The sequence below is a fragment of the Mytilus galloprovincialis genome, chromosome 8, assembly GCF_965363235.1.
Source record: "Mytilus galloprovincialis chromosome 8, xbMytGall1.hap1.1, whole genome shotgun sequence".
NCBI lineage: Eukaryota > Metazoa > Mollusca > Bivalvia > Mytilida > Mytilidae > Mytilus > Mytilus galloprovincialis.
Genome location: NC_134845.1, coordinates 37,274,216 through 37,287,951, shown reverse-complemented (window position 1 = coordinate 37,287,951; position 13,736 = coordinate 37,274,216). Strand labels below are relative to the sequence as shown.

The following is a 13,736-nucleotide window of genomic DNA, read 5'->3' as shown; positions in this document are numbered from 1 at the left end:
AACTTTGCCCTTGACCTTTCAAATTTCAACGTGTAAACATGGCACTTGACAAAGCGAAAATGTGGAAACAAAGCTTAGATTATAAGCGAATATGCTTAAGTTGCAAATTTAATTCGACATATAGTTGTTGCAAATTAGTGGCTTGGTCATAAAGGGTTTAAATGACATATTGTCATTGATTTAAACCGACGGGAATAGTCGAATTAAGGTTTGACATACTTTGGTTTCATCAAATTCAACTGTTGACAGTGACAGTCATTTATGGTATTGTTACACCAATCATCATTATGTCAGGGTCAAAGTTAAGTAATCAAGATAGGAAAGACTTGGAAAAATTTACAAAGTTTCTCATCTACAAGAGCTTGCAGATCATAGTTCAGTCAAGACTTGGAGAAAAAATATCAACTAAATCTAAGCTTAGTGCCACAGGAGCAGATTGGGTAAGAAATTAGGATACAGAGATAAATTAATATGAGGCAGGCATTACCTGTAAATGGGGACGAAGTCTGTATGAATTATTTTTTTGTAACTTAAATATTTGTTAAAAAAAAGAAACGGAAATACCGTAACGTTTCCGATTTTGGTTCTGTTGTTAGGGATTTTAGTTGTGACCTTATTTAAATTATGACGTCATGTGCAATGTAAACAAAGAAATGCTATCATCAGGTAACGTTTTTTCATATCGAGGAATTATTAAAAATGAAATTGGTATTGCACGTTCCTTCCTATTTTATACTAGACTGATAAATATATATTTTACTCAAAGTTTCATACAAACGAGACCGGAAAAAGGAAGTACATTGTACATTTCTGCGCAGGTCTGGGATTTCAAAACACGACAAAAAAAATTTGAACGATTTTGAGTTCATTAGTACAATGAAAAATTCGGGAAATTTTCCCGAATTTTTTTTTTATTGAATTTTCTACTGTTATTGGGGACTTCGTCCCCATATTATTTTAGCAGCCTTGCTTTTATTTTTCAAGTGAACTTAAACCCTCAATTGGAGCTACTTAACCAGGGTTTTGTAATTATTCATTTATGGCCTTGTTTTCACCTTAAAAATGTTCCTGAACAGACAAACCTGTGCAACTGAAAATCTTTCAAGGCATGATTGGACCTGAATATGTAGAGTGAGGGTACTAGAGAGAAGGAAATTGAAGGGTGCTGCACATTGACTATAAAATTTACACTCTGTGTTGTTTTCAAATAAGAACAGAGATAAAAAAAAAAAAAAAAAGTCTATAGATCTATTTCCACCTTATTTATATGGCAGTGTCTGCGCGTACCTGCATGTGGGTACGAATAGTCAAATTGCCATTCTAGGCTGCACATACCCACATCCGGTTTTCTATTAAAATGCCATCGGATCGAGAATGAAACGTGAAATATATACGGAAATTATCGATAATATGGGGATTTCGTGTAGAAAGAGTGAAGAGTATGAAAAATAATATTTTCAAATTTTATTTATTAAATAATGATACATAATAAACATTGCAAAATTAAATGCACAATGATGTAAAATGAAACTGTACAGTCCCTGTAAAAGAAAAACATGATAGAAATTAATACTATTATAAAATTTAAATGAAAATTTAAAGAATAACATTCATGACATTTTAATAATTTAAAAATATACCCATATGATATTTTAATATAATCTTTTAATAAAATGTAAAACCGAAACTGAAATTTTAAAATATATAAAACTACTAAAATTAAAGCTTGAGTTTATAAAAAATAAAGTAGCAAGTAATAAATCAATTTAAACCAATTATAAAAGATTCATGTAACTGACTAGTTAAGATTTCGAACAAATTTTACATATCCAATATGATTGTTTTGGCACAGATTTCAACCCTGCACATTTCAAATGTTGCCAGTCTAAACAGCAATCACATGCCAACGAGTCCTGATCGTGTAGGTTTTTTTACACTTTATATATATCCAGTCGCATGTTTCCCTTTTTTCCGTGATCTTAACTTTTAGTTGTTTCCAAGCTTCAGTGGTAAAATATTTTTTAATGCGCTGGAGGTTTACGTTTTCATCAATTGTATGAAATTTAACGCCTGATAGTTCTGTACAAATCTTTCTAATTCATTATAAGTCTGAAATGTCTTCCCCACAGTTATAATATCACTCTCTTCCATTTTAAGAATATTTACTAACTGAGAAAAAACTGTTCACTTGCCTATATATATGTGTGTATATTTATAAAAATTCTGAGTAGTTTTACTCAATTTATTCACTAATTGCAACAAATTCCGTATATATTTCACGTTTCATTCCCGATCCGACGGCATTTTATTATAAAACCGGATGTGGGTACATGCAGCCAAAAAGGCAATTTGACTATTTGTATCCACATGCGGGTACGCGCAGACACTGCCTATTTATATCATTCACTGGATGTCTTCATTGCAAATTTATGACACATTTCTGTAACTGATTTTATTGTGGCATGTGTACATGTGTACATTACCTTAAGGATAACATGGATAATACCATTTGTAACTGTCTTTGAACAAAAAAAAATATATTGCAATTTATTTTTGATAATCATACTTTTAGTAATCCTTTTTTATATATCTAAAGTAAGAAATATATTTGTACTTAAATTTCTACATAAATGGTAGTGTTAAAGTAAACTATTATGAGAAATGAACAGATGAAGCTATATTAAATAATTCCAAGACACTTGTAAACAATGAATAAAAGTTTTGAGGGCTAAACTTTAGCTGAAAATTTTGAAATACAACTACATGTATGCTAAACTATGAGATATTTAGTTGATGTTGTTTTTTGGAAGGAGAGGGGGAGGGGAAGAATAGCAAGTTTATTTTGCCTCTTTTGGTTAACAGTCATGATAGTGATGTGATGTATGAATGTGTTTTGCCATGTTTTATGAACAGGTAGTATGAATGACTTTTCTAATGCAAATTTTATTGAATAAATAATCAAAACAACAACTTATGCATCTTTATCATGTTTATTGACAACATATATAGTAAAAAAAAAAAGAATGTTAACTTGTGCAGGGATGATTCCACTATATAGTTTAGGGCCGCTAAGCGGCCCTTAAATCGTCCAGCGGCCCCCAAAAAATGTACATGAAAATGAATTCCCAATTCAGGAAAATAAAATAAAAATCAATATTTCCGGAAAAGTTTTTGTCACCGATTAAGGCAATTATAATTTTTCATAGTTTGTTGTCAACGTTTTAAAATCCAGATAAGAATGCTGTTTACAATCACATTCTATTAACAACGATTTAATAATGTCAAAATGTGGCAAACAATTTTATCAGCTGAATTCAATTGATTAAAATATATATAATATGTTATAGGAGTATTCGATCTTGTAAAAGCAGATCACCCAGCAGGTTGATAAAAATGGGTGTCAAAGCAGACCTCGGCAGAGAGAAAATTCAAATTTTGATATAAACATTGATGGATAAAGTTTAATGGGCGCCGATCTCTTAAAAGCAGATCGCCCAGCAGAGCAGGTTATATAATATGATGAAAACTTGTTTTGTAAAAGAAATTATTTCCTCAAAAGACAAAAGTTTGAGTGTTTTCTGAAAATAATGTTGATGACAGACCATTCATGAAATACGATGTCATCATTACCATGATTATGGCACTATTTCAAAAGTTTTGAAGATGTTTCTAATAATTTTAAAGAACACTGGTTCAATGCTTTAAATATCTTATCAATTAAGTATATGAACTTTTGTAATTGCTTTTCTGAATTCCACAATTGACCAGTTCAATTTGAAATCCATTTGAATCGAGGTAAATGTATAGAGTTTACCTGCTGTTGAAAAAATACCCGATGAATGATTTTTTTTTATAGTTTATGTTAGCTGAAATATATGTTTTTGTAATAGGCCTAGGTAACTATAGCTAAGATGCTACACTGGTGCATCATGTTCAATGATATTCATGTAATAACAGTAGCCCATCCAGAATTATTCAAAATGTTACAACTTACATGAATATCAGTGTACAGGTTAAACTTAATAATATACATTTTCCGTTTTTACAGGAAAATAATGTTATTTCGTCTTAGATTTAATGCTTAAAAAATTCCCAATTAGAATAAAAATTCCCAATTTGATGTTCAAGGGACCCATTTGAAAACACCTGGAATCATCCCTGTTGTGATACACACAGAATCGTAAACAAATGAAATGAGCAGTGCAAACTCGTGATCCACACAGAAACGTAAACAAAAGAAATGAGCAGTGCCTTTTCCTATATTAAAAGTGCCCTGCCCTCCACTGGCACCCTGCCCCTTTTGATTTCTAGCTGGAACACTGATATACACCATGTACACTGATGGTATTTTTTTTCCCAGGCCCTTTTAGTACATCGCATGTATATCTTTATGCTACAACAGTTGTATGTAAATATACAATACATGAACTATTTAAAGTACAAAATTGTTTAATATTTTTTTTCAGTTCAATTTGGCAATAAAAGACATCTCAGAAGTTCACAATGAGGCAAAGAAAACACTGGCTGGACAGAAAACTCTACTGGGACAAAGTGTATGTGTTGAAATATCTTTAAAGACAGCTGACGGAGATACAATGATTCTAGAAACATGGTTCATCAGTCTTAATCACGATAGCTGTGATCCAAATGTCAAAGTCTCATATGCTGTGTACAACAGGATGAGTATTGCACTCAAATCTTTGTTAAGTGTATCACGTGTGACACCGGCCTACAAATTATCAAGACAGCAAGGGGCTGACGATTTTGTGATCTGCTACAAGATTTATAATGGAGAACCTCAATTTTTCATGCTTGGAGATGATTACAAGACAGCAAAGGTTGGATCTGTCCCTACACCAGTTGGAACCATCAATATCAATTTAGCATATAGAACAAAACTGTTAATCACACCCCAGAAAACTATGAAAGAAATACCTTTTGAAGTAAAAGATGACCATTTTAAAAAAGACAATGTTAGTCCTAAGAGACCAACAACCCCCAAACCTTGTTCCTTGGGATATAAAAGAAAGTAAGTACACAGTTTAAAGAGTTTTCAATGGTTTTTGTTATCTTCAAAATTTGTCACAGATGCATCATGTACATGGCAGAATAAAAGTAAATACCCAGATGTTACATGTACAAGCTTAAAGTAACAATTAGTGGTGGTACATGTACATATATGTTACATGTATTTTGGATTATTATTAGAAATAATAGATTTCAGGATTCATTAGGTACATTGTACATCAGACTCATCAGTTTTATACATGTATCACTCCACTCATAAGAATCGTTATTGGTAACCACCCTTATAATTAGATCTCTGCTTTTTAAAAGAATTACATAATCATTGTAAATTACAAGTAAACCTTTACAGTAATTCAAGTAATAACCATTACATTTATATTGATACATCCCTTAAATACAAAATGTAGCTTAAAAACTTTCCAAATTATTATTTTATGTACATGTAATGTCAAATGAATGTACAAGTTCAAAATCTTATAAATATACCTTTGATAATTTTTCCAGTCATGACCATGATGACAGTAATCATGGTAATTATGTTTAACAAAGTTAAGGAAGCTTCCCTATAGTGTTAGCCTTTAGTAAAATATAATGATCATAATGATACTACACATTACATTGTTTGGCTTGGTTGATCTGATTGATTTGTCAGTTAACTTAAAGAAATGTGGGGTTCGTGTTGTTTATTCTTAAGTTTTCTATGTTGTGTCGTGTGTGCTGTTGTTTGTTTGTCTTTTTTCATTTTTAGCCATGGCGTTGTCAGTTTGTTTTAGATTTATGAGTTTGACTGTCCCTTTGGTATCTTTCGTCCCTCTTTTACATGTACATGTATTAAAACTGCCTGTCTGTCAAAGGTGTATCAGAGGCATCAAGATTTCATTGAACATGCTGAATACAAAAAAAGTTATAAAATATCTTTCCTTTTTTCTTGTCAAATTGTAGAGGGGTATGGTACAAATGGACTTATTAATCAAATATATTTTTTGCCACCACAATGCTCAAATATAATCATGATCATGATGATAATGCACATGTATGTATAAGTACCAACTAAAGATAAATGGTATTGTATATGATCTAGTAATAGGGCCCACCATAACAGAAAGCAGGATGTTTCTGAGGTTAATACATGTAACCAAGAAACTGAACATTGATTAAATTGGAACCTTGTTCTGTTGGGTTGGATACATGTCGATGTACATTGATGTAGATGTACATGTATGCTAAAATATTGTTTCATATTCAACATGTTTAAGTCTGAAACTTTCTACCCTTAACATGCTTAACAAGATTTAAAATTCCTTAGTTACGTTATTTTTCACATTCTTAAGTCACCTGTTATTGCATGTGTAACATGTATAACATGTATAATGCATGTATAAAATCTAAACTATAAAATAAAGTAAACTGATAAATTATTCTATTTCATCCAACGTTTGTCCAAGGCCTGAGTGCAACTGTACATGTTGGTTGTGACCTACATTATATGCATATGGGACCTTTTAAAAAAGTTTTTTTTATCATATATAACGAATACATTGTAGTGTATTTATACATTTGTACTATGTTTTTGTTTCCTGGCAGAAAATAGGGTATACTTGCAGATTACGTAGCTATCCAAGGTAAAAAGATTAGTTTTTGAAGAAAAAATATTTTTTATGCATATGCTGTCATGTCTGTAGAAAGATTTCCTTTTGTGGGGTTAATTTTAGAGGTTTCCATTGTGGCAATTTTTTGTAGGATTTTATTGTCATTGATAATTTCTATCTGTTACATGATGAGATTTAAAACAGAATTGAATTTAAAACTGGGGTTACCCTAAGATTTTTTCCCCTGCCACTGTAGATAATATATCAATAGAAATGTTTTTGACTCGAATGGTGCTTAACCAAAAATATTTTTGTTTTACATGCTTAAACAGTACTTAACCAAACACATTCTTTGAGTATTAAGTAAATTCACTTGTACATGTACATGATCATGAGGATGTAAGTATTAAAGCTACATGTACATTAAGGGATGATATGGAGGTAAACCCAAAACTTTATTATTGTTAGATTTTTTGTTTTTTTGTATGTACATAAAAAAGTAACATTTATATTTCATGTATTTAACAAATGTTTAATATCAGAAGGTGTCTTATTTGGTCTTTTATGTTTATTATTTACATGTACATCATTGTACATGGGAATGTGTGCAATAGCAGCGGATCCCAAACTCAGTCATGTCAGTGGTCCGACAAAATGTCAGATAGGACTTATAAGTAGAGAATAAGAAGAATGAGAATATTTATTATTCCAGTCAAAGGCCCTTGATGGGCAGCATGACATGTACACATAAATATTTGTTAGTTGAATAAACATGATAAACAGTGATAAATGGTAGAAAGTTAAAATTTCTTTTTCGGTCAGATAAACCCTATTTTGTTTGGCACAGACTGCATATGTATGCAGCATGGGTACATGGTGTACTACATATGTACTAGGACCAAAAGAAAAATATAAGTCAGACTCAGTCATGTTTCTTGTCTCTGTCTAGCTATAGCTACATAACCTACACTTAATGTTCATGCCTACCCTAGGACAATATATTTACATTTTTATTATAGAAGAACATTTAATAAAGTCTGGAACATTTCTATGTAAAATTAAAAAAAATATGCAGTTTTGCTAAAGCTTGTTATTGTTATTTTATCTCCCTATTTACAAATGATTTACTAGCCTATTTTTTTGTTTGCTAGGAGATATGAAACAATTGTTTCTTGTCCTTTTAACAAATGTTTAAGAAACATTAAAAGATATAAATATGCAAATTATTATAGTACTACATGTATTTGAATGATTTCCTAGGTTTCATATATATTTACATGAAAACCATATAAAAATATAATACAATCTGATTGGAGGAAAGATGAAATATGTCACATTATTATTTGTACATGTACAACGTACAATGTATTTCCTATTAATAAATAGATTGATTCAGCAATTGAGAGATAAGAACGTTGACTGTGCATATAGCTGCATTAATATATTTTGATGTAGCTTTTTATAGATTTAAAGGAAATCCCTGAAATGCTGCCCCAATAATAACATATTTAGATAACTCATGTCAGAACAGATGGATTTTCTGACGTTGTAGACTTAAGAGCTCTATTTAATTCAAGTAACCAGCATTTATTATGACAGATGATATGCATCTGAAAAGGATAACAATGACACACATGCATATATATCTTGCATACATGTATATACATGTACATGTATAAATGGCTATTGAAACTTTAGGGTTTACCATATTTTCTGTAAACTATAATATTCTAATTTAAGAGTTGACCCAGATATTAGGTTATAGTTTGAACGAATTGGATTATACTTCCTCTTTTGCTTTCAGTTTTAGTAATTTATTTATTTTCTTCCCTTTATCAATGTTTATCATGTGTTCATATATGCTGTCATGTGACCAAAAAAATCAGGAAATCCCCAATTAATCACTAATATAAATTATGACCTGAAGTTGACAGTTATGTAATATTTTTTGCAAAAGATTATTGATTTGAAAAATTAGCCATCTCTAATTTATTGGAAATTTATTTGATATTTTGGACTTTAATAATAATGCCACATAATGTTGACCAACTATCTGTTGGGTCTGTTTGGTAAGTTCTACACTGTGACCATAATTTTCAGAAAATAGCTTTTAAATTTCTGTATTTTATGCAACTATAATCTATATATTGAATATTTTAAATGTTGAAGTACATGACATAAATATCTCTGCTTAAATCAGAGATTTAAACAACTTTGTTTTAGCATTATAAACTATTGACAAAGAAATGCAAATGAAAAGGAAAATTGGCTGCAACCTTGCAAAATATTTTACATGCACACACGTCTTTTAAAGTTCTAATGTTTTAATGAATATTATTTTTCAAACAAATATCTCACAGATGGTTTAATACACCCCCCCTCCTTCCCCCTATATCCAGTTGTTCATTATCCTATTGTTCACTTGTGCAAAAGTTCTCACTAAAAACATTTATAATTTAAAATGCGGTCACTTAGAGAGCTGATATCTGTTGATCATATTACGAAGCCTCTGCCTCTTCACTTGTGCAGTTTGCCTAATTTTAATGTACCAAAAAATAAATGAACAAGAATTTGTCCAAAGTACACGGATGCCCCACTTGCACTATCATTTTCCATGTTCAATGGATTGGACATCAACTTCATCAAAAACTACCTTGACCAAAAACTTTAAACTGAAGCGGGACAGACGAACAAACGCACGGACGGAAGAACAAACAGACAAACAGACGGGCGAACGAACACACAGACGGACGAACGGACGCACAGACTAGAAAACATAATGCCCCTCTACTATCGTAGGTGGGGCATAAAAACAAATATGTAACACAGCAACAAACGTCATTCACTGAATTACATACTCCTGACTTTGGACAGGCACATAAATGTAGAATGTGGCAGGGATTAAAGATGTTATCCCCTAACCTGGGACAGTGGTGTAACAGTACAGCATAAGAACAAACTATTAAAATCAGTTGAAAAAGCTTAACTCATCAGATGGATGCAAATAGAATACATATATAACAAAAATCATAGAGTGGACATGGGCCGGTACTTGTACATCCCAACAACAAAAAGATTGTACATGTAATAAGAATATTGTAAAGTTATTCTAATTTAACATAATATCCGTATTTTATATTCTTTTTACATTACAGTGAGAGTGTAGCAGATGAGTTATGTCAGGGGTCTGATGAGACACAGGATTTCACATTTACAAACAGTCCAGGGGATAATATTCTAAAAAACAGTCAAATCCCACGATCACAGCCGATCGGGATAAACAACACATCCCCGCGTAACCATCATGATTCAAAAGCACACAGGTAAGATATCTATGTAATGGGTTCTATTCAGTTTGTTACATGTTAGTTAATAAGAAAAAAGTAATGTCATAGATAACAAATGCCTGCAGAAGCTGATGGTTTTGTAAAACTCAGGGGAAAAATTAAATCATCAAAATTATTTTCATCTACAACCAAGCTAGATTATTAATAACATCACAAGTGGCTTAATTTTTTCTGCATTATGAAAAGATAGGCATGAAAATTTCAAAAGTTTTGATTTTTGCACACCTTTTTATGCTGAAACCTAGATTTACCCTAAAATTTTTCATATTTTCACTTCGGATTTTATTTTAATTTAATTTTAAAAAACATATTTTTTTCACAATGTGAATTTACAAAAAACGTATGTACATGATATATTAGCATGTTGAGAGTCAGACATAAAAAATATTGAAATCATAATTTGAATACCTTTTTCTATATCATGTATATATATATATATTTGTAGCAATCCAGAAAAACAGACAAGTTTTACAAGCTACCAGAAAATAGGAGCATTTGCTGACAACAAAATTCATCGGGACAGTAAATCAGACATTGAAGACATTCCATTTCTTAACCTCATACAGGATGATATAAAAATAGATGACAAAACTGTACTTAATGTGAAAGAACTTTCAAAATCATCAAAATCCCGGAACGATTCATGTGATAGTGACAGGAGAGAATCATCTAGCCACGCTAGTGGTGACGGGGAAAAACTACATGAGAGTGTGTTGTCAAATCATAGTTCTATTAGTCAAGAATTACCTCCAGATGATTTTGTAATGGTGGAATTGGTAGGTTTCTTGTTTATTTGTCTTCTGTCTTCCACCAATAACTTACCAAGGTGTAGATCGGGTAACTTAAAGATGCCATACTGATAGGCAAGATACACAAAAAAACAAAATAGTCAGTAACTTACAAAACATAACTTAACATCATCTCAATTGGTCTCTTTTATAATTAGATAATTGTCTGCAAGCAATTCAAAGCCACTTATTTTTTTATCAACAAACCAAAATACAAAAAAAGTTATGCATTCAAATTCTTTCATTTACTTTGCGATGCTATTTAGTCATTTATCACTATGCTGATTAAGAATTTTTTTTAAAGTTATGAAACTTGAACCCTTACACCACAAACTTGACATATATAACAGTCTAGTACTTATACAAATAATTTTTATTTACTTGAAGAAGTAAAAAAAATTATACACATATAAGTTAATTTGTAGGATACTTATACAAGTGAATTTTATTTAGTTAGGAGGGGTCCTGATCCCGAAATTCCGGGCTTAAAAACACAAAATCCTGAGGTTCCGAATTTAAATAAATTTATATCCTGACATCCTGAAATTCAAAAAAAAAGAATTCCAAGATCCCGAAAGGGTAAATCCTGAAATCCTGAGCTTAAAAACACCTGATCCTGGAGTCCTGATAAAGGTCCTATCCCCCTCATTAATGAGATGAAAAATTGAACTTTAATAAAAAATTATGAGCTAATCTGGGGAAAAACATTAAAGGCATGATTTTACATCTCAAAACTTAAAAATTTGTGTGGGATTGTAAGAAAAATTTACTTATACAATTGAATTTTTGAGAAAATCAAGGGGAGATTATTCAAACATTATAATATTCTTATATGTGTATATTTTTTTTACTTCTTAAAGTACCAAAAAATTACTTGTACAAGTAGTACCCCTGACTGTTTAATGTCAAGTAAAAAAATATTTGATTGTATATCATATTTATTGTACCTATAAATGTACCTATAAATAACCTCAGTTTCAGTGTACCTTATATATATTTTTTAAACCTTAATAAAAAAAATTATTGATTATCTATTTTCGAAAACAACATTTATCATTCATTCTTTCATTTACTTTTCAATGCTCTTAAAATCTTTTTTTTTATTCTGAAATTTAGTTTTTACATGTTAGTTTAAAAATTTTGAACCCCAACACCACATACATATCAACATGATACAAAGTGAAAAGAACTGTATTATACATACTATACCTAGGCTACATGTACATAATGAAAAACTTCAGTTTAATGGTCTCTTATTTGTTTTAGATTATATTCATATTGATTAATAAAAATATAATTATTATCTTTTTTAGAAAACACCATTTGCTGGTGCAGATCCTAATACAGACCTTGGAAAGTTCTACCGTGATTTTTCATTAGCTCCTAGTCTGAACATGTTCACAGAAGAACCTACAGTTGGTGAAACATTAGAACAAATTACAGACCAGTTAAGCATGTTTGAATCTAATGTATATGAGTTTGACTCATTCATTGGAGAAGTGGTTGAATCTTCACCGGAATGAATGGAGAATTTGTTTAACTTTACTTGAACGAAAGCAAAAGTTGAGGAATCTTTACTGGTATGAATGCAGAAGTTGTCGAAACGCAGAGATTGACAAATCTTCACCGCAATGAGTGTAGTTGTGGAATTTTCACTGGAATGAATGACTCATAGGAGAAGTTTTGGAATTTCATTTTCTGTTGTTGATGAATGGTGCAATTAAAATGACCAAAAAACGTTTGGGGAATGGCTGGACCAGATAAATGTTTGTGATTTTTGCTGTATCAGTTTGTCATGTTTGTGTCTACTGTAAAAGATAACTGTTTGGTAGTTTGTTTACATTTGAGATTCATGATTTGGGTTGATCCCAGTGCATTATTGTCATTAATGATTTTTATTTTGTAAAAGTGTTAAAGATTGGTGTTTATAAATGATATATTTAAGATGTTTTGCTTTAACAAGAATGCATAGAGAAGTGTAGATTCCTTTATTTTCCTATATTCTGTTTGCTTACATCGTCATGAAGCTTAAAGAAAAATTTATACTTAACTAACCTTTTTTTAAATTGTAATTTACCTAAACTAACAAGATCCATGAAAATTTGTATCCTAAGTATAATAATGAATTCTCATTATTTGTGTTTATTTTCAAATTTAACTTTGATTTAATTGAAGTTCTATTAATTTTAAATATTAAGTTTTTACAAACTCTACAAATTACACACACAAAAAAAAAGGATTTTCAATGGAAGAAAATTTTTTGTTGTTAATTTTTAGCATGTTAAGCCAAACTCAGTATGAAAATTGTGCATTTGACAACTGATACCTTGAAAAATAGCAGCATATAAACTGTATACAAGTATTTGTAATCACTTTAACAGTCTCTCTGTGTATCACCTACAGACTTTTATATCTGATAAATACACATGTAAATAATAATGTTGAAAACATTAGGGCAGTTTTCATATTTATAGAATTATTTTCTATATAAATATTGATATATTTTTAATATTTATTAAACTGCATCATGTCTTATATTTTATGAAAACACTTTTGTTCATGTAAGGCAATTCTCATTGTTCATTGAAAAAATATTGATTTATTTGGAAACAAGTGATGTTTATAATTAGTTTATACAACAAAAAATACATACAAGTACCCAACAAAACTTCATGTAAAGGAATAGCTCTTTTTTTGCTGCTCTTTATCTTGAATCCATAGTTTCATACCTCACTGATGGCTACTAGTGCAAGACTATTCTAGATTTTGATCACACAACATCTTTGCAACATAGATGCAAATAGCAAGTTAGTGCATTTTGTAGGTTTTTGGTAACTTTGTTTTATACTTCAGATAACATGAATATCAAACATGACAAATCATTGAGATACATTTATACAAAGGATGGTTATTATTATTAACTAAAACAATGGAAATTAATACCTATGGAATACTGGCAAAAAACTCACACAATTTCTATAACA

General features: G+C 30.5%; 1 protein-coding gene across 1 annotated transcript; it reads left to right on the top strand.

Moving 5' to 3' along the window:
* The first annotated feature begins 18 nt into the window (after positions 1 to 18).
* Positions 19 to 12,988, top strand: LOC143041847 (autophagy-related protein 13-like). The gene is made up of 5 exons (XM_076213946.1): positions 19 to 440; positions 4,467 to 5,029; positions 9,773 to 9,940; positions 10,410 to 10,740; positions 12,066 to 12,988. Exons 1-5 carry the CDS (start codon positions 288 to 290, stop codon positions 12,273 to 12,275), a joined length of 1,425 nt encoding a protein of 474 aa, XP_076070061.1. The 5' UTR covers positions 19 to 287; the 3' UTR covers positions 12,276 to 12,988.
* Positions 12,989 to 13,736: the final 748 nt, after the last annotated feature.